The following is a 26,469-nucleotide window of genomic DNA, read 5'->3' as shown; positions in this document are numbered from 1 at the left end:
ATTTTAAAGTGACTATTTATTTATGAAAAAATAGTCAGAAGGGCCTATAAAATCCTTGGGAATTTTTTTTTTATTTTTAGTAAAGTAAAATAGCAAATCAGTACCAAAAACTAAGTATCAATGATAATTTATACAACTTGAATAGGTAATAACAGTAGTGCAATTAATTTTCATTTACCTCCTCCCCCTTTACAAAACTCTTAATAACCTTCCTGCCCTGCAGCTTAAAAGGAAATGCTTATACATTTGTTTCTGAGTTGAAGATATTATGCAGGCTTTTTCTGCACCACTGAACCATCTAAATCATTTGTTCTTTGGTGATCAGACAATGGAAGTTGCATTTGTCCACATCTTGCCTCCCTAAGCCAACTCCAGCAATGCTCTAACACACGGTGCTGCTCTCTCCCTCTCACAGGCACTGGGGTTCTCAGTCGTGGGTTTGTTTTTCTTCCTCTGTCCTAAGGCCTTGGCAAAAAAGTTCCCCATCCTCTTAACCCTCTGTTTCATTTCCCAAACCCTCCTTTCCCTTTTTCTCAGTGTCGCCCACACAAGTGACTGGCAGGGAACTTATATTGGAACTGAGGATAAACTAAAGAAGTTAAAGTAACATCCCCCAGATAAAAGTTTAACTAAGGGGAACGCGTGCTTGTGTTGAGCACCAACTGCATCTCCTCACCTTCACTGTTTCTTCTGTTACATTTTTGTCAATTTTTGATGCAGCACACTGGTTCATTCGGTGTAAGAATGCCTGCATGAAACAAAAAAAGAAATATTATGAAGGCAACATTAGGTTAATAAAATAACAGGGTGTTGATGAAAACTAAATATTTTACAGGAAACCAAAGTTTAAAAAATCCAATAACTGTTGAGAAGAAGAGTTTTGTCGTAAAAGGTGAAACCCTTGTTCACTGTGGTTCCTACCTGGGAATTATATCCTTCATAGTTTTGGGGCAGGACCAAAAGTGATCATGTATATATGAACTGAATTTATTCACCAGGAGGATCTCAAACGTTCTGTGGCAAACACTTGAGTCAAATGTTTCCTAAACTTCTAAGTCTTGTGAAGCACAAAAAGACCAAAATATATTGAAAAATGGGAATTTTTATTTAAAAAAAAAATGGCCAGAAATTCCAAAGTGACCCTTTTGGAATTGAGAGAGAGATTGAGTGAAGGAGGTAGGGAGGAAAAGAAAGAGAGAGATAGAGAGTGAAAGAGAGACAGAGAAGGTGACTCTTCAAAGAGCAATGGAAGGATTTCCCTTCCCCTCTTATCTACCCCCTCCCAAGTTTTAGGAAGCCAGATTTTGTATTTCTGGGATCAGGTCAGGGCTCTCCATAGCTCTATGATAGGCAAATAAGTTCCTCAGTATTTCAAAGATCTGCATTCTTCTTAATAAGTTATTAAGCTTGGGCCCATGACTATTACTTTTGCAAAGGAAAAGAAGGGCAAAAAAAGTTATTTATATTAGGTCTTAAAAGAGAAAATTTGGAAGGAAAAGGAGAAGTGATTTTCCATCCAGCAAATCTGGCTTGTGTCTTCAAGACTTTGTTCATTAACTATCTAGTGACCAGGAGAAATCACTGCTTCCCTTGTTTGTCTTAAGAACTTCAGCCACTACCAGCCAAGTTGGGGTGTGATTACAGTCTACCAATCCCCAGGGCACATAGCAGCTCCAAGGAATCTCTGGAAACTATATCAAACAAATGAAGTTTAAAGTAAGAATCTCATTTTTGACACGCTATATTTACAAAGATTTAAGAAATTAAGAAAACCCAGTATGCTTCATAACACTCCAAGGTTATCACCCTCAAGGACATTGATAGTAAGACTATAAAGTGGCACAGGGGCATCTCGGTGGCTCAGTTGGTTAAGCATCTGACTCTTGATTTCAGCTGAGGTCATGATCTCAGGATTGTGAGACTGAATCCCACATCAGGCTCCGTGTTGATTCTGGAGCCTACTTAAGACTCTCTCTTTCCCTCTCTCTCTGCACATCCCCCTCTAAAAAAGAGTATAAATGGCAAAACATTTCTGAGGTACAACTTGACAATATATCTCAATTTTTTAAATGAGTATTCCCTTTAACACAGCAATTCTATCTCTAGGAATTTATCCTAAGAAAACATTCAGGCAAGGGGTTACAGTATATTGACTACAAAAATGGAAACACTGGAAACAACCTCAATGCCCAATAATAATGTAATCAAATATATTATGGTACATGCAAATTATAAAATACATGCAGAGCTATAATCATAAATGGAACATGATATAAACAAGTGTATATAAGACAGATGTCTATAAAATATTGTTTGCTGAAAAAATTTACTAAGCAATTTTTTTGATAGGTACACACATATAGGTACACACATATACATATTACATATTAGTATGTACACATAAATATAAATGCATAATAGTAGTATTCATTCAAACTAAGAAAAAATATGCAGCATATATCAAAATACAACAGTAGTTAAAGGTGATCTTTATACACTTTCTTATGCTCAGAATATTTGGCTGTAAGCATACTGTAATGTTGATAAAAAGAAAACAAAAACTATTTAAAAGAAACAAAATAGGGATGCCTGGGTGACTCAATGGTTGAGCATCTGTCTTTGGCTCAAGTCGTGATCCTAGGGACCTAGGATCAAGTTGCGCATCAGGGTCCCCACAGAGAGCTTGCTTCTCCCTCTGCCTAAGTCTCTGCCTCTCTCTGCCTGTGTCTGTCATGAATAAATAAATAAAATCTTAATTTAAAAAAAGAAGCAAAATAAGTGAGCCATAGGATCTCATTCCTGGCATTAGCTTCAGACACATCTCTATTCTTGATTCGATCAGTTCATGTTTCAGAGTCTATAACTACAAAGCCATAATAGTACGAACAGCCTCAACAGAATGAAATAATTCAACTGAATTAAATAAACTGAATAAGAAAGTACTGGATGTCACTTTTTTTTTTTTTTACTGGGAACATGTGATATAATTTTTGAACTATTATCTAGAGTTAGGTGTAATTGCTAATGAAAAGAGATTTTGAATTTTCTGACTTTGCCCATTTTAATTAGTATTAGTTTAATTTTTAATTTATTTTTGGTTTTATTGAATATTTTCCATAGACTCATACCAAAAATGCTCCTTTAGTTCTTTCCATTTAGTCTTAAAATGACATGATGGTGCTGTCGCCTAGTTTACATTTCATGTTGACCACACAGTAAACAGGTAACCTCTCGTGCAAGCAAAGCTGAAAGTTCACCTCTACATTTATAAACCTTTTCTTCATAAATTGAACTCAGTCACATTCTGAAGTCCATAAATTAAAGTTGGGAGGCAGCACAAATGAATCAAAATATGAGTTAGAAGGGGATATACAAACTAAGAAAGTAAACTATATCGTTATCTGACTTTTTATCTTCTTTGCCTCCGTGACAACATGGGACTTTTTGTTTAACTGTATATGAAAGAAAACATGGAACTTGTTAGCATTTCTGATCAAACATGTATCTTCCTAAGAGCTTCACTTTATATACAGTTAAGGCAGAGTTCAGATTAGTTTACCTAGAGTACAAAATCATGAAAACTGACATTTTTTACAAAATGTGAAAGTCTTCCTTCTTTAAGATAAAGAAAAATTACGTTTTCAGAATCCTCTTTTAACAACCAGAATCTACAAAGTCCTTTCAGACTTTGTAATTGGAGCATTAAATTTTTCTCTGATCAGTCAAAGAAGCATTAATACACTAACTACGAAAATACATGAGGGATTTAATATGCTGTTTTATCTCTGCATTCATTCATTCCCTTTGGTCCAGAATTTCATCAGAATTAGATCATCTTCACTTTGATACAAATACACTGAAAATAAGTACTGGAAAAAGCTTGTAATGCCAGTGGCTCTCAAACTTTTTATTGTGTGCAAGACTCAGAGAGTTTCTTCTAAATACAGATTCCTCTATCCCCAGAAGGTTCAGTTCAGTAGACGGGTTGAGGATCCAGAAATCTGCATTTTGAGTAAGTTCCCTAGATGATTCTGTTACAGTTGGTCCAGAGATCACATCTGATGAACATTTCTTTAAGTTTATTCTTCCAAAGACTAAAGAAACAGACTTTGAGGAAGCAAGTAAATGACTCTCAACAAAGAGAATGGGTTCAGTTACTTCAACTTGACTTTCAAACCCTATTGTCCACTCCCTCTAGGCCCAATACCCTCTGGCTCTGCTACTTGGCGTTCCTGATATCCCCACCAGAGGAACTTCCCTCCAACCATGAAAATCAAATCTGGGCTGCATAAGTGGGGCATAATAATCTCTGAAGGATAGAGAGATGCAGAGACTAGTGAGATAAGACAAAGTTCCACTTGGAGGAAGTGAGACTCCCAGGTGCCCCTCCTTGTACCTTCCAGTTTGCAGGTATGTTAGCATGTACTCGGTTTGTCAGCATTCCCCTAACAATGATTATACAACACATTCCTAAATATCTCTCTAGTCAGGGGCTTCTTTTTTCCTACAGAGAGCAGAACTCTTCATCTTCATTTCAATTTGCTCCATATTGTTTTCTTCCTGTCATGTATTTGGTATAATAGGATAAGTGCCATACATTAATCAAAGTTTAAGAAAGCTAAAAATGTCACAAATTTGCAACCAAAAAGTAATAGAAGGAAAAAACTCATTAAGATATAAGGGGGAGAAGATAGCACTCTCCTTCCTCCATGTCTGCCTATCTGGACCATTGCATGCTTCAAAGGTAAGGCAAAGTCCATGATGAGTTTTATTCTCAGAATGCACCCATTTATTTTAAAATTTGGATGTACCAATTAATCTCCTTCAACTTATTTTTTGTCCTCCCCATTCTTTCCATTGGTCAGGCACACACAGTAAGTAGATCACTCAAAAGTCACACAGATATGTTCATTGCTATAACGTTTTCAGATGATTGTGGATATTCTTCTTTAATACAACACCAAAACTCAGTAAGTGGTAGTTTCTTAAAGGTTAGTCATGAATTTTAATCCAAAATCAACTATATCAGGGATCCCTGGGTGGCGCAGCGGTTTAGCGCCTGCCTTTGGCCCAGGGCGCGATCCTGGAGACCCGGGATCGAATCCCACGTCGGGCTCCCGGTGCATGGAGCCTGCTTCTCCCTCTGCCTATGTCTCTGCCTCTCTCTCTCTTTCTCTCTGTGACTATCATAAATAAATTAAAAAAAAATTAAAAAAAAATCAACTATATCAGTGAACTTTTCATACTCTATTACATTAAAACCAATTGATCTATCTTATAATTTGAAGGGATCTATTACCTATGCTTGATGCTAGAAATTTCTTTAACAATGATTCACTGGGAGTTATACATATCTTCAATATATTAACACATTTTGTTATTTAATATCAAAGAAAAACCACATCACTTAGTTAATAACAATATCCAACTCAAGAGAAAAGTCTTTAAGGGGCAGCCCAGGTGGCTCAGAGGTTTAGTGCCACCTTCAGTCCAGGACGTGATCCCAGAGACCTGGGATCGAGTCCCACATCAGGCTCCCTGCATGGAGCCTGCTTCTCCTTCTGCCTGTGTCTCTGCCTCTCTGTTCTGTGTGTCTCTATGAATAAATAAATAAAATCTTTAAGTATCAAACTCATTGTATAGAGCTAATAGAAATAAATTTTTCAAAATCCTAAATTCACTTGCAAACTTGAATTTATCATCATCAACAAATGCTATCAGTTGTTTTCTTTGAAGTGACAGGTTTACCTCATTCTTTTTTGAAAAAACTATCTGCCAAATACTCAAATGCCCTGAAACTGAACTATAGTTTACCTCACAGTTGTTATTTCAAAAAAATATAAGATTCCATAGCAACTCAATCACAAATTCTAACCCTGGAGACAATCATAATATTTGAGTACACAGCAGAAGTACCTAGATATATTTCCCATTTCATTACACAGAATATTAAAAAGGCATGTGCTCAAGAGTCATGACTTATTAAAATTATCAATTTTTACAGTTTTAAGTGAAATTTGCATCCACTTGCCATTCTCCCATGAGTGAGGACAGGGAATTATATAGTGACTACTCCTACAGTTTGATGCCACTGCCCTGATTTACACTAAAACAACAGCAGTTTTATACACTACTGATTTTCCCCCAATAGTGCAGGCAACAATATAGTGGAGGGGAAAAAAAAAAGCAAATAAGTCTCAGTGTTACCACAAAAATAGTTTTAACCTTACATATTCCCTGAAAGGATTTTATAAAACCCCAAAAAACAGCAAAGCACATGTTGAGAACCACTGTTTTAGGTGAATAAAATATATCAATAAATGAAATAGTGAGGAATTTCTGTTTATATTTTACTGGGGGGAGATGGACAATTTGCAATAAACAAACATATTTGGCATATTAGAAGCTAGGTGCTAAAACTGAGCAATGAATTTACTGTAATAATAAAAACATATCTACGCACACTTGAAAAAACATATAATAATTATTAAATTTTACCAAACATTTAAGAAATAAATGATACCAAATCTCTATAATCACTTTCAGAAGATAGGAGTAGAGGAAATACTTCCTAACTTGTTCTATGAGGTCAGCATTACCCTACTACCAAAACCAAAGACTTCACAAGAAAATTACAGGCCAATATCTCTTATAAATATAGATGCAAAAGTTCTAAGCAAAATGTTAGCAAATAAAAGTCAAAAATGTATAAAACAATTGTATGCCACAACCAAGGGGAATTTGTTCCAGGTAGGCAAAGCTGGTTAACATTCTAAAATCAATTAATGAAATCCATCACATTGCCTGTATGAAAAGAAAAATCATATGATCTGACCAACAGATGCAAAACAAAAGCATTTGACATATCCAACACCCACTCATGATAAATACTCAGTAAACTAAGAATACAGAGGAATGTCCTCAACATTATTTTTTTTAAAATCCTTTAAAAAAACCTACAGCTGAGACACCTGGGTGGCTCAGCAGTTAAGTGTCTCTGCCTTTGGCTCAGGGCATGATCCTGGAGTTCTGGAATTGAGTCCCACATGGGCTCCCTGCATGGAGCCTGCCTTTCCCTCTGCCTATGTCTCTGCCTCTCTCTTTCTGTGTCTCTCATGAATAAATAAATAAAATATTTTTTTAAAAACCCTACAGCTAACATCATATATAATGATGAGAAACTAGAGGCTTTCCCATTATAATTAGGACCAAGGCAAGAATGTCTCCTGTCACCACTCCTTTTTAGCATTGTCCTGTATTTCGTAACTAATACGGTAAGATAAAATGTGAAATAAAAGGTATATAGGTTGGAAAGGAAAAGTAAAACTGTCTTTGTTCACAAATGATATCTTTGTGAAAAGTCCAAAAGAATTGACCAAAAAAACTCCTGGAACTTATAAGCTGTTATAGCAAGGTTGCAGGATACAAGGTTAATATACAAAAGTCAATCACTTTCCTCTGCACCAGCAAAGAACAAATGGAACTTTAAATTAAAAGCACAGTACCATTTACATTAGCACCTTCAAAAATGAAATACTTAGGTATATATCTAACAAAATTTGTACAACATGAGGAGAACTATAGAACTCTGATAAAAAATATCAAAAGAAAGACTAAATGAAAAGATAGTCCACATTCATAGATAGGAAGACTCAATAATGTCAAGATGCTAGTTCTTCTCAACCTGATCTGTAGATTTAACATGATTCTAATCAAAATTCCAGCAAGTTATTTTGTGGATATCAACAAAATGATTAAAAGTTTATATGGAGAGACTCAGAATTGCCAAAACAATATTAAAGAACAAGAGCAAAGTCAGAGGACTGACACTTCCTAAATTCAAGCCTTATTATAAAGCTACAGTAAACAGTATGGATTTGGTTGAAGAAAAGGAAAATAGATAAATGGACTACAACAGAGAGCCCCATAACAGACTCACACAAATATAGTCAACTAATCTTTGACAAAGGAGCAAAGGCTATCCAATGGAGAAATGACTATCTTTTAACAAATGATGCTGGAACAACTGAACATCCATATATGAAAAGACAAAAAAAGAATCTAGACACAGACCTTCAGAAGAATTACACATTACCTCAAAGCTCCTAGAATTAACATAGGAGAAAATTTCTAGATGAACCTGAGTATAGTGATGTCTTTTATAGACAGAACACCAAAGGCATGATCCATAAAAGAAAATATTGATAAGCCAGATATCATTAAAATTAAAAACTTCTCCATGTATGACGAGAAAATGAGAAGACAAGCCACAAACTGAGAGAAAATATTTCCTTAAGAAATATATGACATTTCTTAATGGTCGAGCATCTGCCTTTGGCTCAGGTCATGATCCTGAGGTCCTGGGATTGAGTCCTGCATCAGGCTCCCTGCGGGGAGCCTGCTTCTCCCTCTGCCTAGGTCTCCACCTCTCTCTGTGTGTCTCTGATGAATAAATAGATAAAATCTTTTAAAAAAATTTTTAAAAAGAAATATATGACATGTATGATAAAGAACTACTATACAAAATGTACAAAGAACTTGCAAAGCTCAACAATAAGAATGTCAACAACCAAATCAAAAATTGGGCAGAACTGAACAGACACTTCACCAAAGAAGACGTACTGATAATATAAATAAGTAAACATATAAAAAGATGCTCAAATCTTAGGTCATGAGGCAACTGCAAATTCAAACAACAATGAGATACTACATACCAATCAGAAAGGACAAAATCCAAAATACTGACAGTGCCAAAGGCTGGTAAGGATGTGGAATAATCAGGAACTCTCATTCATTATCTTGTGGGAATGCAAAATGATACAGCCATTTTGGAAAACAATCTGGCGTATTCTTACCATAAATGTTCTTACCGTACAATTCAGCAATCGTGTTCTTTAGAAGTTACCTAAATGAGTTGAAAATTTATCCACAACAAAAACTGCACCTGGATGTTCACAGCAGCTGTATTCATAATTGACAAAAGTTGGAAACAAACAAGATGTTCTTCAGTATGAATGGATAAATACATCCAGACAATGGAATATATTCATCCTAAAAAGAAATGAGCATGATCTGGCTCCTCCCTCTTCTCATACTCTGTTTCATCCCAGCTTCCCCATTCTGGACCACTGCCCAACCAAATCACCTTCCCGCTCTTCCCCAACAAGCCATGCATACTTCCACCTTAGCATCTTTTCACAACCTGCTTCCTCTGCTTACAACACTCTTCATCTGGCTGCCTCCTGCTGTCACTCAGTTCTCAGCTCAGGTCTCTCATGGCCATCCAGTCTGATGTGTTTCCTTTCCCAAGCCCCTCACGCCCTATCTACCCCATTACTTTATTTATGTTATGGCACTATCTGCTCCTCCACGTCCCATTTTATATATTTGTTTATTTACTAGTCTCCCACACTGGTACTAGAGCTCTTTGAAGCCAGTCTGCCTGCTTTGCTCACTCCGGTTTCCCCAATATCTCCAACAATGCCTGGCACTTGGTAAGGTCTCAACAAACTTTAGTGGTATAAGTAAAGAACTGTTCCTTCACTAGAGGGCTTTGGTTTCCAAAGACCACCAGACAGTGTAGTATCAATTCCCCTAGTGTGTTATCTTCACAAATATTCATCAGCAACTTGGAATATAGGAATATCATATAATCTTTTCCTTTTTGATCACCATACACCAGGGTTTCTCAACATTAACAGTCTTGACATTTGTGCCAGAAAAATCTTGGTTGTAGGGTCTGTCCTGTATATATAGGATGTTTAAGAGTTCCATTGCCAGCTCTGACCACTTACTAATAGCCACTATCATCCCCAGTTGCAACAACCAAAAATGTCTCTATACATTGCCACAAGCCTACTCTGCACCCCCACAGTAGTATAGTGGAGCACCACTGGCATATACTATCCCAGAACAACTGTAGCAGTGTTAAGTAAATTCACAAATTTGAGGCTAAAAGCTTTTACATTATCAGTCTCTCTGGGCTACATTATAAAAATCAGCATTTTTTTTTTGTCTTCCTGAGCTTCAGCAAAGTCCCATATTTCTCCATGTGTCTCCTTATTTCTGTAATTTGTTAGATTATAAGTAAAAAGTCCAACGTATTTTATAAAAAATTATAACTAGGGAGAATTTATGTTTAAATTTCTTTTCAAAAACTAAGTAGATTTAAAAAAAGAAAAACTAAGTAGATTTTTAAAAGCTCCCTCTGTCATGTATTTTCCACTCAGACATGATTAACAACAATTATAAAATACTGTAAGTTTGCATATCTGCTCCCCATCAGACTGTACACCCCTACAGAAAATGTATGGACAGTATGTTTTCATCTTTGAAACAGATATTGCTTGTCCCTAGACTGCCATGACAACATTCCATCCATACAAGACTCTAAAAAGTGATAGAATAATAAATCATTAGTCAGTGGTTCAATAGCATTGAAGACTCACCCTCATGGGCATCTATCACTTTACAAACCATCAAAGGAAAATATATGCCACCCTGGATTACTCAGATAGATGCCTAAAGAGACCATAGTGATACCAAACAGTATGCCAATATTCCCAGCAAAAACCCTTGGATTGCTGATGTTTTTGCATGATTCAGAACCAAAAGGATTTATTGTGTCATATTTTTGAAAGCCTTTTAATATCTGCTCAATTTCCCACCAGAAGGTTTAATTCTTTTTCAGAACAGCTATTAATTCAAAATTAACAGCACCAACATCTAGGTGAAGATAATTTTTCACCATACATCCATATTTTTTAAACTTCCTTGACCGAAACTTACCAGGATTTGAGGATAATTAAAATATTATTTAGTGCCTTCTGTTTGACCTCAATATGCCAAAAGGCAGCATGACAGAACTGTGCTCTTCAGGAGTTTTCAGGGGAAAGAATTCATACTGAGTCAGCATGTGTGACTCTAACTACACACAAAGCACAAAATTTTAGACAGTTATAGTTAGGTGGCTGAAAGTCACTCGTGGAAATGTACAGAAGACGATGAAGAAACTGAATCATTCTCAACAGAATCATGATTATGCATTAAAAGTATTAAAAGGAAAGTAAAAATCAGAAAATTTATTAGGATGATTTCAATAAAAGATCATAATAAAAGTAAGGTTTTTTGAAGTATTTTTGGTCAATTTTTAAAGTTTTTGTTATTTTGTTAAGTTTTTGTGATTTTAATTCCTACCATTTCATCCTCACCACTCAGCCCATAAAAATAGGTTTATAGTAGCTTTCTTGGATATTTAACTTCTGTTGACTTAAGGCAACAAGTTAAGTCTAAAGCAGAGATCAGAAGCAATAGAGGTATTTTTTTAACATAGCACAATTGGTTAAAACATTGTTTCAACTGCTACCATTTAAGGAAATTAGAACATTTACATAAAAGTCAATAATAATAATCCCTCTTCAAACACTAGGGGAAAAAAAATCAACCCAGGTTCCACATTCCTCAATGGTAGTAACAGGCTGGAACAAAAGCAACCACATGTTCCCTTCATTTGCTACAGTCATCACTACTCCCTGCTACCCCCCCACCCCATTCTTACCAAAACTAAATGTTAATTGATTCTTATTCTCACATTAATACTGTTATCTAATTTACGCAAAATTCATTTTACTCATTTTTGTGACTTAGAAATCTTTGTAGCCATTTGAACTTTCAGCGTATAATCTTGAGGTTTTGCCAAGGACCTTTTGGCTTTTATAAATCTTTAATACTGATCATTCCAGAGTTCTAAGTTTTATTTGATTTTATTCTCAAAGTTTATTTATTTTTTGTTATCTCTACACCCAACATGGTGCTCAAACTTACAACCCCAAGATCGAGTCTCATGCTCTTCCGACTAAGCCAGCAAGACGTCGCCACAGTTTCAAGTTTTAGAATTGCATTTGGTCTTACAGTGTTGGAGTGAAAAAGTACTCTCAAGATGAGAGGAGAAAAAGCTTACATGAAAAACACTAAGAAAACTGATGCCTATTTACTTAACACCTCATTTCCCAAGTAATTCACAATTACAGTAGATGTTAATTCTGATGTAATACAATTAGTTTTCTCAAAGACCGAAAAAACTCTATGTCCTTTATTTTTAAACTATTAAATATTTTTTAATAAAGTGAATTTTTGGCAATAAATTTTACTTGGCTTATATATTCCAAGTATCATTTGATTCATGATGATCTGGTGTTCCTTGTATTGTTTTGGGTGATTGATGTCTCTTTCCAGGATGGCCAGGGATAAACTAAACTTTAGGGAAAAACAAGTAAATAAATAATATTAAGAAGTGCCCAATCCAATAAAAAAAAAAAAAGATTAAGAAGTGCCCAATCCAATTAAAAAATACAAAAAATTAAAAATTAAAAAATTAAATAAATAAAAATAAAAAAGAAGAAGTGCCCTCAAAATTAATCCTTCCCAACACAACTTTAAACACCTTCCTTCACACCGATGCAGACACAGGATGACTTGTAGGCATGGAGTGCAGCCGAAGCTCTGAGCCTGTTTCTTCACACACTAAATTAGGTTAAAAATAATAGTACCTTGGGACGCTTGTGGGGTTCAGTAGGTTGAGCCTCTGACTCTTGGTTTTGGCTCAAGTCATGATCTCAGGGTCCTGAGAGAAGTCCTGCATCTGGCTCCGTGCTCAGCAAAGAGCTTGCTTCAGGCTCTCTCTCTCCTTCTGCCCCTCTTCCCCTGCCCCCAACATGAGCAAGTGTGTGCTTGCTTTCTCTCTCTCTCTCAAATAAATAAATAATTAAAAAAAATAACAGTACTTATCTCACAGAGAGGTGAAGAGAATTCATAAAGTTCATTTTTGTTGGCACTTTGCACAGTGCCAGTGCATAATCAGGACCAAATAAATGTTAACTGGTATTTCTACAACTGCTACAACCAACTGCTATTATATCTACTGTGGTTTTAATTATTCCTAACATTAGAGAGAGCAGAACTTAAAGGTGAGCACTCTGCCTCCCCCTCTCTGCTCCTCTCTTAACAATAAATCAATCCAACTAAAGTTTTAACTTCAGGAGAATTCCTTGGATTCAAAACAAACAATTCAGGCATTTGTTGGAGTCGGTGGGGTAGAAATCTATTTATTAAAATATATGTATAATCCATATTGTCATATTGTATTGGATCTTTTCTGCTCAGAGTTCCAGGTTTGCCCTCAAATGTGGTTCATGTCAATCTCTCTAGTCATATTATTTAAACATTCCAGAAATTTAAAAATTCACAAATAGTAAAAGGTAGAAAAAAAATTAATTCAAGATCAAACTGTAAGGTGTTTACAGAGATTGCAGCCCATAATCCTTGAGAGGACTTAGAGCATGAGGTTATTAATAAAAATTGAACAATGTACATGGAGTATGGCCAGACTATGGCTTTGATTTCAATGAACTGCTACATGATCTTGGTATGGACAAAAATCACACCAGCTGATGAAATAGAATGATAAGCTAATTTGAAAAAAGTTCTACAGAAAGTCCAGGTACAGAAAAGAAGACTAATATTCTTGAAGTTTCCTTAGCTCTTCTGAATGCTAACAACTCTTTGCAGCACCAAAAGTACCATTAAACAAAGATAATGTATTAGGTTGGGTTGCAAAATAAAAATTAAAATCTATTCCATTATATATTACAAGTCATAACATTTATAAAAGAGCTTAAAGTCAGATGAAAATAATGAACCTTTCATTATGTTCTGAATTATAACAACAAAAAAAAAGACATTTCAAACATCCCAGAATTTTTTATGGCATTTCAAATAAAAGCATGTTTCCGGCTGTCAGTTGGTGATCAATATGGGATAAAATGAATTTGTAAGGCCAGTTTATAAGCTTACATGAACATACTTGTGAAAATTTTTCTCAATGTCTGCTAAATTAACTTATTTTTAATATTACACAAATATTTATTCAGAGATGCCAGTAGACTATTGTGTCTCTAATATAATACTTCATATTGTGCTGCTCAGGAATTTACAGTGATATCAGATAACTTAAAAAACACAGGACAATGAAAGAAAAGGCTAAGCAGGAAGTACAAAGCACACTATATAGATAATATTCTCAAGCACAAATTTTTCTCTGGCACAGGAAACTGGTCATTTCCCAAATTTAAAGTGCAGAACACTATTCCTGTTTAAGTCGTTATTTAAGAATTCAGTTCCCATGAAAAGGAAATGTAGCAGTGGGGGAAGGAAAAGTATTTAATGCTGGAAAACAACCCAGAGAAATGAATGAGGATCCCAACACGAAGATCCGTCTCCACCTGGCATCCATTCCTCCTTTTTTCTCACACTCTGATCTAGTCCACTGTACAATCCTACAAGGTATAGAAGAAAGATTTTTAAAATTTGCTTCATGATAAATATATGCTTGAGCTAATAAAAGAACTTTTTATTTAGATATTTATATATGTATTTTTTACTTTTTCTTTAAAACTGACTCCTAGGGACAGATCGGGTAGCTCATCGGTTTAGCGCTGCCTTCAGTCCAGGACCTGATCCTGGAGACGGAAGATCGAGTCCCCCGTCGGGCTTCCTGCATGGAGCCTGCTTCTTCGTCTGCCTGTGTCTCTGCCTGTCTCTCTCCCTCCCTGTGTCTCTCATGAATAAATAAATAATATTAATGATAAAAAAACAAATTCTCTGAGCCTCAAATTGCATTTAAAAAAAAGAAAACTGACTCCTAAAATTGTCTATTCCTATCCTTAAGACACATAGGACTTTTCTGCCACCATTCTTTTGCCCCTTCTGACTTTCCATATCCCCTTCTCTCCTTTTTTCATGCCTAAATATTCGATATATCATCCACTTCTTAGTCTGTAGTTTTGTTTCCTTTCCATTTTCATTCTATTTGAACTCTATTCCTTTCAGGAAATAACATATAGTAAGGCTAACAGTTTTGGGCTAATACAGACAAACAGATAAGAGCCTGGAAAAACATCTTTAGTAGGAGGGAATTCAATATTTGAAACAGGTGGTACTTTCTTTTTTAAAATTAATTAATTTATTTTTGAGAGAGAGAGAGAAAGCCCTCTCACATGCATGCACAGGGGAGAAGAAGGGGTGGAGGGAGGAGAGAGGGAATCCTCAAGCTGACTCCACACTGGCCCAGAGCCCCACATGGAGCTCAATCTCACAACCCTGAGATCATGACCCGAGCTGAAATCAAGAGTCCTGGGCTTACCTGACTGAGCCACCCAGGTGCCCCATGAAACGAGTGGTACTTTAAATCAGTGGGGAAGGAATGCATAGGTGTTGGGACAATAGGCAATCCAGTTTGCAGATTTTGTCAAAATAAAAAAGAAGAATGTGAAATGATTAAAAGCTTGAATTCTGGAGCCAGTCTGCCTGGGTTCAAATCCCAGGTCTACCAAATGCTAGATATGTGACATCTCACCTGTAAATTTACCTCCCTGAGGCAGTCTCAACATCTGTAAAATGATAATAATATAGTACTATTTTTATAGCCTCGATGCAAAGTTTAAATAAATATACACGAAGCAACTATTATTTCAAAAACCAATATATATCCCTGGATGGCTCAGCAGTTTGGAGCCTGCCTTCGGCCTGGGGCATGATATTGGAGTCTGCCTCTGTGTGTGTGTGTGTGTGTGTGTGTGTGTGTGTGTGTGTCATGAATAAATAGATATAATCTGTAAAAAAAAAAAATCAATATATAACTGTTAGCTATTACTACTATTTTTCCTTTTTTTTTTTAAGATTTTATTTATTTATTTATTCATGAGAGACAGAGAGAGAGGCAGAGACACAGGCAAAGGGAGAGAAGCAGGCTCCATGCAGGGAGCCCGACATGGGTATCTATCCCAGGTCTCCAGGATCAAGCCCTGGGCTGAAGGTGGCGCTAAACCGCTGAGCCACCCAGGGATCCCCTGTTTTTTCCTATCTTATTTTATATCGCCAAATATACTTGCCAGATGCTATTTTCACTAAATGGCAGTACATTTAACTCTCTGAAGGAAGACCTTCAAGGAGAACCATTCTTTTTTTACACCTATACCTGATCAAGTTATAATCAATGCATTAATAACAGGATTAGGTATTGCATATATATAAATATGTAAAATATAGTAGTACTGTCTTTAAGCCATTCATAATTTTTATTCATAATTTGCTTTGTAAAAATTACGTTAACAATCTGCAAAAAGGCAACTATCTGAAAGATTTTGCTTATGCACTCAAGAGATATGAGAAAAAATAACGGAAAATCTGGGATAACAATTATTATCAATAATCCCATTATGTTTCAAAAGCCAAGAGGAAAATAAAATAGGCAATATCATAAGTACTTCTGTATACTTCATGAACCAAATAGGAGCCAGCAAAATACTATTAATGAGTTCATTTCCATGGATATTAGCTTGCAGCTCAGTCAACAGCTGAATATTCATGAAGCAAGTTGGAGGTAGGTAAATGAGAAAACTTCCCTTACAGGAAAAACAGCAATTATAACCCCAAAAAAAAAATTATGCATTTTTTTTCTGACCTGGGTTGTGCAAAATGACAATGAAAAAGCTAATGTCTGTTCAAAACTTTATGAATTTCATTATATAACCACAAAGATGAAACAGATTTGTTTAACTGCTGCAAAACAGTGAATGTCCTTTAATATCAGTACTTTGTTGGTTTCAGAAGACTTAAATCATCCTAGATTCTCAAGATCCTCAAGTAGCAGCCTTGATGGGACAATGAAATTGTCCCTAGGCTGAGTGCACATAACTAATATGGTTTAGGGCAATTATTTGCAGAGCTTAGAGCTTGAAAATGCAAACAATATGAAGAACAAGCTGAATAGTTAACTAAAATCTCATCAGAACTACACTCAACATTTGGGAGTTTGGAAGTCCTAAGTGCCTCCAGCAAGTGGACTTCAGGCAGCAACAATATTATTCAGGGAGATGAGAGAATGTGATGCATTGTCATTGGTCTGAAAGTCACACCTATATGTAGATGCTGCTTGAGGTGGAGTGGGGAAAAGAGGAGGTGAGAAGAAGTGAAAATGGTATCCACCAGGGAATAATTTTTATTGTCATGTCCTCTTCCTAATGCAATGGGATTTAGGTTTGGGCCCCAGACCTGATAAGAAATAAAAATCAGAAACAAAGTAGAACTTAATTTTATAGTGTAGAGCTACATCGTAGAGGTGGATTATCAGCCTGAAGCTCAGGGGTTCACAGTGTCATTGCTCATCCCAGGTCCCTGGATTTGAGACAGTCAAACTAATTCCACAGCCTGCTTCCCAGGGTGGAAGAGGCCATGTGGTCTGTTTATCACTCGTTGCCTTGTGTTAAGTTTCTGATCCTGAAACATCCGCCTTCTCCCGGCGTCCCCATTCATCACCTTGTTTCCTACTCTGTGCCTGTGTCCTCACCATGCCCTCTTGCCTAGAATGCCCTCCTCCATTCCAAATTTAGTCAACTGCTACTCCTTAACAGTGGTTCAGGTGTCCTTTTCTCTAGGTGGCCCTGCATTCATTCTCCAGGCTGGGGTTCATTCTGCTCTTCTGGCTTCTAGAATGCCCCGTGCACTTTCTCATGATTGTACCTCATGCACTGTTTGATTGTATGGAATGTACGCACCCCTTTCCCCACTGGCTTGAAACTTCTTGAGGATAAACACAGTATCTTAAGCACCTTTATACCCAAAACAACTGGTCAATGATGTGCACATAGTAGGAATTCACTCTTTGATGAATGAACAATAGACCGAATGTAAGAAAGATTAAGGAATCTCTAGGTCTCAGTTTCTTCATCTGTAAATCAGAGGTCAAAAGTAATTATCACCTTACAGAGAAAGGAAAGAGGTACAGGATGAGATCAGAGACGTAAGGGAGGAAAAGTGTAGGACCTTGTTGATCAGGATGAGAATTTTAGAGGCATCTCAGGGTCCTAAGATAGGGTCCCCCCATCAGGCTCCCTGCAGGGAGCCTGCTTCTCCCCCTGCCTGTGTCTCTGCCTCTCTCTCTGCACGTCTCATGAATAAATAAATAAAATCCAAAAAAAAAAAAAAAGAGAGAGAGAACTTTGACTTTTACTCATAGTGAAATGGGGAAGGTTTTGAATTGAGAAGTGACAGGACTTCGCCTATGTTTTAGATGGCGTCTAGTAGCTTGTTGATAATAAAAAATGGGATGCAAGTTCAGAAGGTGGAAGATGAATGATGAAGCTATTGCATCTCTCATTAGGTGAAATGAATTTTGTTAATAAATAGTGTCAACAATTGCTTTCTTATGTATCACTTCATTAAATTAAGAATAAATGGGATGCAGCCATACTTGGTTTTTTCTTATTCCAAAGTGATATAAATGAATGATGAATTCCCGGTGTCAAAAGTCCACACTTGATGGAATATGGATTCAGAAATGAGAAGCATTATATACATTTTTATATAGGGATTGTGAATATTTAAGAAAACTATTAAACATTATCTTATTTCTTTTTTTAATTTTATTTATTTATTCAAGAGAGACACAGTGAGAGAGGCAGAGACATAGGCAGAGGTAGAAGCAGGCTCTCCACGGGGAGCATGATGCAGGACTCAATCCCAGGACCCCGAGATCATGACCTGAGCCAAAGGCAGATGATGCTCAACACTGAGCCACCCAGGTGCCTCTATTAAACATTATTTTAATCAAGAAATTAATTACATAAATACTAAACTTAAAAAATCTAAACTAAGTACTCTGTATAAACTGGCCTGATCCTTTTCTCAGTGGCAAGAAATATAAACAAGTTTTGAATTCTCAGTAGGCTAAGTAAGTAAAGACCGGCATGGCTCATTTGATGACCATTCACTAAAGAGTCAATCAATGAAAGTACATATGAATGAATGGACATGAAATAATTACCCATTGCCAGGTGGCCAGGAAAAAAAAAAGGCAGGTACAGAATTAAGGTTATTGTTCAAACTTACTATTTGTATCACAAGTAGAGCAAAAATGCTAAAATGTCCATTTTTTTCACTAGTTATACAAATTATCTCAATTAATGTTTCCATTAATCCTTAAGGTGGGATATAACCTTAGCTGAATTTTAACAATGAAGAAACTGAGCCTCAAAGACGTAAAGTAACTTCTACAAGGTCAAACAGCCAGGAGATGAGGGAGCCCGGATTCAATCCCTGCTTAAGTCAGCATCAACTCTCCCACCACTCACTGGATTATGAGATCCACACTCCCCTACACATAAATTAAAATAGTCAGCTCAGGAGACCTCATGTGGAGGCTGAAATGGAAACCAAATTATGTTCAGTTTCTAATTTGATTTCCAAAGTTCCTAGCCCTGCTTTGGAAAAGGATGTCACTCTCTCATATCTTTGAGCACAGATATCAAATAGGTCTTTTCTGTTTAGGGATACTTGATTTTGATTGCACGGACTTTTTCCCGAACTGAATAAAAAGCAGAGAATTTAAGTAACCTTCTGTACCCGTAACAGAATATTGCTTAATAGAAGAAAATTCTCCAGAAATCCGTTCCTCTTATTCTAATTATAGCATGTAAGTTAAGAGCACAATACAACTGAGTACCTACTTTCAGTTAACGAATTCCAGCAATTATCAGGGGCAGACTAAAGTCCACCTGGTCAGCATACTACTCTCTAGCTTCACCTGGGCAATGTAGGAAATGGGCTCCCATGTGAATGGCCTTTCACCATCTGTGGAATTTAGATATTTAAAGGGTTACTCTGTTTTCATCCAAAATTCTTGTATTACCACTACAGAGAGGAATACAGGAGCTTAAAAGGGTTTAGACATAAGAGACATCCCAAACCCTGAAACAGTCTTCAGAAATCTTTTAAGAACAATGTACTAATGAATTCAAAGTAGCATAAAAATCTCCTTTGAAGCTGACCAATGGAGTTAATCATGATAATAATTATCCTAAGCATTCATTCTCCACAAAGCTAACTGTTCCTTTTATGATGTTAAATGTGAGTTTTGCCCCCATCGAAACACCATTAATTAAGGAAATTAGTAGGCAAGCCACAGACTGGGAAAAAATATCTGTAATATGTATGTTTGACAAAGGACCCTTATGTAGAATATACAGATACTTACAAATCAGTAATAAAAAAATAAATACTATACAACTTTTTAATTTGAACAGAAAGAAGATACAGAAATGTCAAGAGCACTGTACATCATTAGTTATCAAGGAACAGTCAAATTAAAATGAGAATAAGATACATTAACTAATACCATGAGCTAAAATTATAACGACTAACAATACCAAGTGTTGGGGAAAATGTGGTTTTATCTAGGACTACAAATGACACTCTAAAAATAAGTTAGGGACTCCTGGGCGGCTCAATCTGTTGGGTGTCTGCCTTTGGTTCAGGTCCTGATTTCAGGGTCGTGGGATGGAGCCCAGCATCGGGCTCTCTGCTCAGCGGGGAGTGTGCTTCCCCCTCTTGCTCTCCTGCTATGCTCTCCCTCTCTCTCAAATAAATAGGTAAAATCTTAAAAAAATAAAAAATAAAAATATGCTAAAGTGTCAATCCTCAATTATCTTCAAGCTAGCAATTTATATCACAGCCTGTCTGTGATAGGTATTAGTGAAAATAAAAAAATTCAAACCAATAATAAGGGCAGCCCGAGGGGCTCAGCGGTTTAGCGCTGCCTTCAGCCCAGAGACTGATCCTGGAGACCTGGGATCAAGTTCTACATCGGGCTCTCTGCATGGAGCCTGTTTCTCTCTCTCTCTCTCTCTCTCTCTCTCTCTCTCTCTCTGTGTGTGTGTATCTCATTAATAAATAAATAAAATCTTTTTTAAAAATTAAATAAATAAATTAAACCAACAATAAAAGGATGTATGAGAATGCTATGCATTATACTAATTATAAGGAATCTAAGCATGAAAAGCCATGTAAATTCTATTCTTAACTTTACAATAACTCTACGACTTACACTTTGACTATCTGTAAGGTCTTTATTATGATGGAGGGCAATCAATATAAAGAATGCACGAAGTAATTAGTCTAAAAGAAGAGGAGAGAGGAGGGGGTCTTGAGAAGGGAAGAAAAGAGAAAAAAAAGATAAAAGGAAATAATTCTTCCCCTCAAAATGCTTAAAATTTAGTTTTAGGATAGAATTATACACCTATCGAATTATATTAAAAATGTACAGATCTTCTTAGTATAAACTATCTTCTAAGACATAACCCCTGTGTCCTCTCCAGGCACAGCTCCTACTTTTAATGCACTCTGGATTTTATACTGCCTGACATGCAGCACGAGTTCCATAAACATGTGTTAACTCACTATCTGGACTTCATGTGAAGTAGTTCTTCTGAATATTTAGTCAGCAAAGGTAGTTACTGATAAAATTCTAAAAGAGTAGGACTAAATCTAATGTCTCATAGAATCTAGCCCAGAATCTCACATATGTGAGATGTGTAATGAAGACATGTCAAATTCATTGGGCAAAACTATTTTCATTTCTCCAGTGTTCTCTTCTGAATTCAAATTTTCCAACAACTGCTTAATATATGATGATGTGTAAATAACTCATAATCATCTGTATTATCTTCTTCAAATACGAAAGATATTTCACTCAGGATTTTAGAAAAACAATTTGTCAGCTGTAATCGGAAAAAGAATCTCCTCTTTTCTCTACTAGAAAACTTCGAATACTATGTTCAGCAACAGTATTAAGGCAACTCCAACAACTGAATTTTTGTTATAGTATCTATGCCAGTGTGAAATGCCTGTGAAGTGCAAACAAGATGATTCCTGGGCTGAGCTAATGCAGACTTTCTCCTGTTACATATTAGTAGCCACCTGTTTCATGACCAATGTGGCACGTTTCTAAAATGGTAAGTGTAGTCTACAGCCTTGGAACAAAAGAAAACATGATCTGGTTTGCATTAGATGTATGCTTTCATCAGCAGAATCACCCAGGACCAGATGATAGTAGATGAGCAATAATCAATTTAAAGTCATATAAAACTGCTGCACGTCGTTCCTACAGAACTTAATCTACCTTTTTAAATATTATCTCTCAGCCATTTATCTTCTGAAAGTCATACTCAAATTCCAGTAATTTCCTCCTTTGATCACCAGTGTTATTGATAAGAACTGAATCTACCACTCTATATAAATTCAATCCATCCTACAGGGCCTAGATCAAAGCCCACTTTCTTCATGAAGATTTCCTCCAATCCTTTGGCCCACATGTTTTTTCTTAATTAGATCATCAGTAGAATTTACTGGATAAAATGCTCAATAAATAGCTATTGAACTGAAATAATCTAAATTTTCAAAAAGTACTTGTTGGACATAGAACTCTAAGAAAGGAGAATTACAAACACAAACTGAACATTTCATTTCAGTCATATGATTATAAATGGATGTTATTATCTAGAAAAAGAACACAGTCCAATAAAAAATGCTGTATGGTCAAGAAATTAATTTGAGAATCTATCAGTATTTAAAAGAAACAGAACTCTTAGACAACAGAACACCTACCTCTAAATACTTACAAATCTAGAGCAAATTTTAATAATTATTTCCTCATCATTAAAAGAAAAAAAAAACATCTTGAAACCTGCTTACTAACTTAAGCCACAGATAATTTGAAGTGGTTTAAGTTCTGAAATAAACAATCCATAACCTTCAAAAATTATTTTTTAAAGTAAACAATGCAATTTTGTCATAACCTTAGATTTTTTCCAATAGAAATGTGTTCATCTAAAGTTTTTCCTGAGGAATAACTAATTACATTGCCCCTATTTTTCTAAGGTACCAGTTATGACCCCCCTACATCCTCTGAAAGAACTCAGTTTGGTTCTTCTAACAAGAAGACAGTTCCTATTATGTTCAGATGAATAACCCAAACTAATGGAATCTGAACCGTTGCTATAGAGGCTATAAAAAATAAGCTTTTGACTGTTTCTAAATCAAAGTGCTATCATTCAGGTCCATGGTTATATTGCCACTAACAATGGTGTTCCTGCAAAATACGGCACTGTTTAAGAATGTCTAAACTATTATATGCTATATCAGAACATTAAGGAAGAAAATTGTGTCTTAAAAATTTCTTCTAATTAATACTCCTTAGTCTTAAATGGTATTTAAAAAGGCTCAATGTCTTATCACAGCAGATTTGAAGCAATAATCAATATAACAGAAAACACTATTTCTCCAAGTTCTTAAACACCGCTCAGCCTAAATGTTTGTGGGATGAATAAATACTAAGAAAATCTTAATCATACCTCTCAGCTGAGACTAATTAATGCACATGCACAAAAATGAGAAATTTATATATGAAAATAGAGCAAAACCAGGTTATTAAGTTGGTTGGGGGAGGAAGTTATATCTAACACCTGTGTTTATGATATGATACCTTCATCTGTGCTGAACCACAGACCACAGACCACAGAGATGACCAGGAAACTGGAAAGATGTCCTTGATGTGACCTTCAGATCAATATGACATTCCTGCACCTGCAGCTTAGCTTTAGCTTCACAAAGACCAGTCTATACCAGTTCCAGAAAAGTAACACAAAGAGCTTGTGTAGATCAATGTAGGTCCTGTCTGTTGGAAGACCAGTCCCTCACCAAAACAATCTACACACTCTCTTTGCAATGAGCTTAATACATTACTTGTACTATGTTTTTAGTTATCTCTGTCCTTGACTAGGGCTTTCCTTAATGAGAACAAAAAACAGTATAATTTGTAATAGAGGTTTGCTATGTTTAAAAGTTAAGAAAGATTCTGGGCAGCCCCGGTGGCTTAGCGGTTTAGCGCTGCCTTCGGCCCAGGGCGTGATCCTGGGGACCTGGGATCGAGTCCTGCATCAGGCTCCCTGCATGGAGCCTGCTTCTCCCTCTGTCTGTGTCTCTGCCTCTCTGTCTCTCATGAATAAATAAATAAAATCTAAAAAAAAAAAAAAAGATTCATATTAAAAATTCCAAATTTTTTGGAGTACATCTTTAAAAATCAGATATCCTGACTATACTGGGGCCACACACCTGCCCAGCAGCAACTGACTACAACCCACTGGTGCTAGCTTCCTTAGGCTCCCCAGTTCTCACCACTCCTTAGTCTTTACCCCTGAGCAGCTCTGGTCATTTTTGTTTCCTGCCTTACCCCATGAGCATTTTATTTGAACTCCTTGGTATGAAGGTTTAAGCATTTGAATTCTGTAGTTAGACCACTGGATTTTAATCCTAACATTTGTATGACCTTGGGCATGTTACTTTCTTCCCTCTTTCTGCTCTTTTGTTTTTTCCTTGTAAAGTTATAATAATTTTAATTACTTCATAGAGTCGTTGGGGAAGTTAAATATAATTTGGACACCAAGCACATAGCCCAGTGAATCCACAAATGTACATATTATTAAGGAAAACACACGGGCACACACAAGTGGGGCTACGTTAAACTCCTCCTATTCCACTGCATTAGGTGGAGGGAGCTTTAACCTCTGTGAGTCTTTCAGCCTTAGGCCAAGGGAGCACAGCCCAGAGCCCCAGTGGCATGATGTAGGTAGGCTGCTGGGGAGTGAGTGAGGTGAGGTGCTGAAACTCAGTGCACTGCATCAGTTATGGCTAGTATTCTCGAAGGCCCACGATGGTTCTTATACCTAGCTACACATTACAGCCACCTAGGGAGAGTTTAAAAATGAAGGAAAATAACGCCCAAAGCCTACACCAAACCAAGCCAGGCAGATCTATTGGAGTGGATCAAGATATAGCTTTAAAACTACCCAGGTGGGGCAGCCCGGGTGACTCAGTGGTTTAGTACTGCTTTCCACCCAGGGTGTGATCCTGGAGTCCTGGGATCAAGTCCCACATCAGGCTTCCTACATGGAACCTGCTTCTCCCTCTGCCTGTATCTCTGCCTCTCTCTATCTCTCTCTCCCCCCGCCCCTCTCTGTATCTCTCATGAATAAATAAATAGAATTTAAAAAGTAAAAATAAAAAAAATAAAATTACCCAGGTGATTCTAATGTTCAGGCAGGCTTGAGAACCGCTGTTCCTTGGCACGGATAGCACCAGCCCTACTCAGCCACTTAGAGGACTCTCAAAAGATTTGAGGCAGAGGTTCACATTTTTACAGATAAGCAGCTTAGGAAGCATTAAAATGCAGAAATTATTGATTCCTCTGGCAGAAAATATTCATGTTGTGAACATGCCTGCATTTTGGATTAGATGAGTTACATATTCTTTAAAATATGGAGATCATTGTTTTCAGAATGAATCACTGAATTTCTTAAACAATGTTTAAGAAAACATTGTTTTCTTAAAGTGTATCCCTACACCAGTGATTTTAAGTGCCTGTTTAAGGGCATTCCACAGCCTGACAAACAATAATTTTTAATCTTCAGAAGGCGACTGAATTTAGCAATACCACATTAAGTAATTAAAGAGTGACAGATAAAGCTGTTTTTACTTAATAGACAACTTTCAATTGCTATGATGAAGTCATAGTTTTCTACTTAAAATGGCAAAATCATCAATAGTTTTGCAGGAATATTATTAAAACATTGCTAATATATGTGTTAAGTTCTGTGCTAATTTGGCTAAACAATTCAAATACTTATCAAACTACATATTATACAGAATAAAATATTAGTATTACTCTTGAGTAGTCCACATTTAATCAGACCTGGAAACTTAATTATTAGAATACCTAACATTTAGATTTTTTTAAATACATTTAAAAATCACTCTTGGGAGCGGCCCCAGTGGCCCAGTGGTTTAGCACCGCTTTCTGCCCAGGGTGTGATCCTGGACTGTTGGGATCAAGTCCCACATCAGGCTCCCTGCATGGAGCCTGCTTCTCCCTCTGCCTCTGTCTCTGGCTGTCTCTCTCTCTCTCTCTCTCTCTCATGAATAAATAAATAAAATCTTAAAAAAATAAATAAATAAAAATAAAAATCACTCTGGGGACACCTGAGTGGCTCAGCAGTTGAGCATCTGCCTTTGGCTCAGGGCGTGATCCCAGGGTCCTGGGATCAAGTCCCACATTGGGCTCCCTTCAAGGAGCCTGCTTCTCCCTCTGCCTGTGTCTCTCCCTCTCTCTCTATGTCTCTCATGAATAAATAAATAAATAAATAATTTTTAAAAAAATCACTCTTAGGCAAAATTTAGATAAAGGGATAACTAGTTTGGGGAAAAATCTATTTTTAGGAAATCTAATATTCTTTGTAGTCACTAAATTGGAATGCCACTTTTTTTTAAAGATTTTATTTATTCATGAGAGACACAGAGAGGTAGAGACACAGGCAGAGGGAGAAGCAGGCTCCATGCAGGAAGCCTGACATGGGACTCGATCCCAGGACTCCAGGACCATGCACTTAGCCGAAGGCAGATGCTCAACCGCTGAGCCACCCAGGCATGCCTGGAATGCCACTTGTACTTAAATGTAAATTTAGACTTGCTCCACTTATTTTAGCATGAATCTTTTATATCAAATATTAGTGCTTTTTAAATCTT

The 26,469-nt window shown here is 36.5% G+C and overlaps 1 protein-coding gene across 1 annotated transcript in view; it reads right to left on the bottom strand.

Annotated features, from left to right (window-relative positions):
* Window positions 1-26,469, bottom strand: part of PREX2 (phosphatidylinositol-3,4,5-trisphosphate dependent Rac exchange factor 2) — a 276,462-nt gene that overhangs the window by 204,758 nt on the left and 45,235 nt on the right. Inside the window, 1 exon segment of the mRNA XM_038579474.1 lies at window positions 677-748. Coding sequence (XP_038435402.1) covers window positions 677-748 — 72 coding nt within the window.

This window comes from Canis lupus, chromosome 29, assembly GCF_011100685.1.
Source record: "Canis lupus familiaris isolate Mischka breed German Shepherd chromosome 29, alternate assembly UU_Cfam_GSD_1.0, whole genome shotgun sequence".
Lineage (NCBI taxonomy): Eukaryota > Metazoa > Chordata > Mammalia > Carnivora > Canidae > Canis > Canis lupus.
Note: the sequence above shows the minus strand (reverse complement) of the source record. Positions and strands in the feature narration are given on the sequence as shown.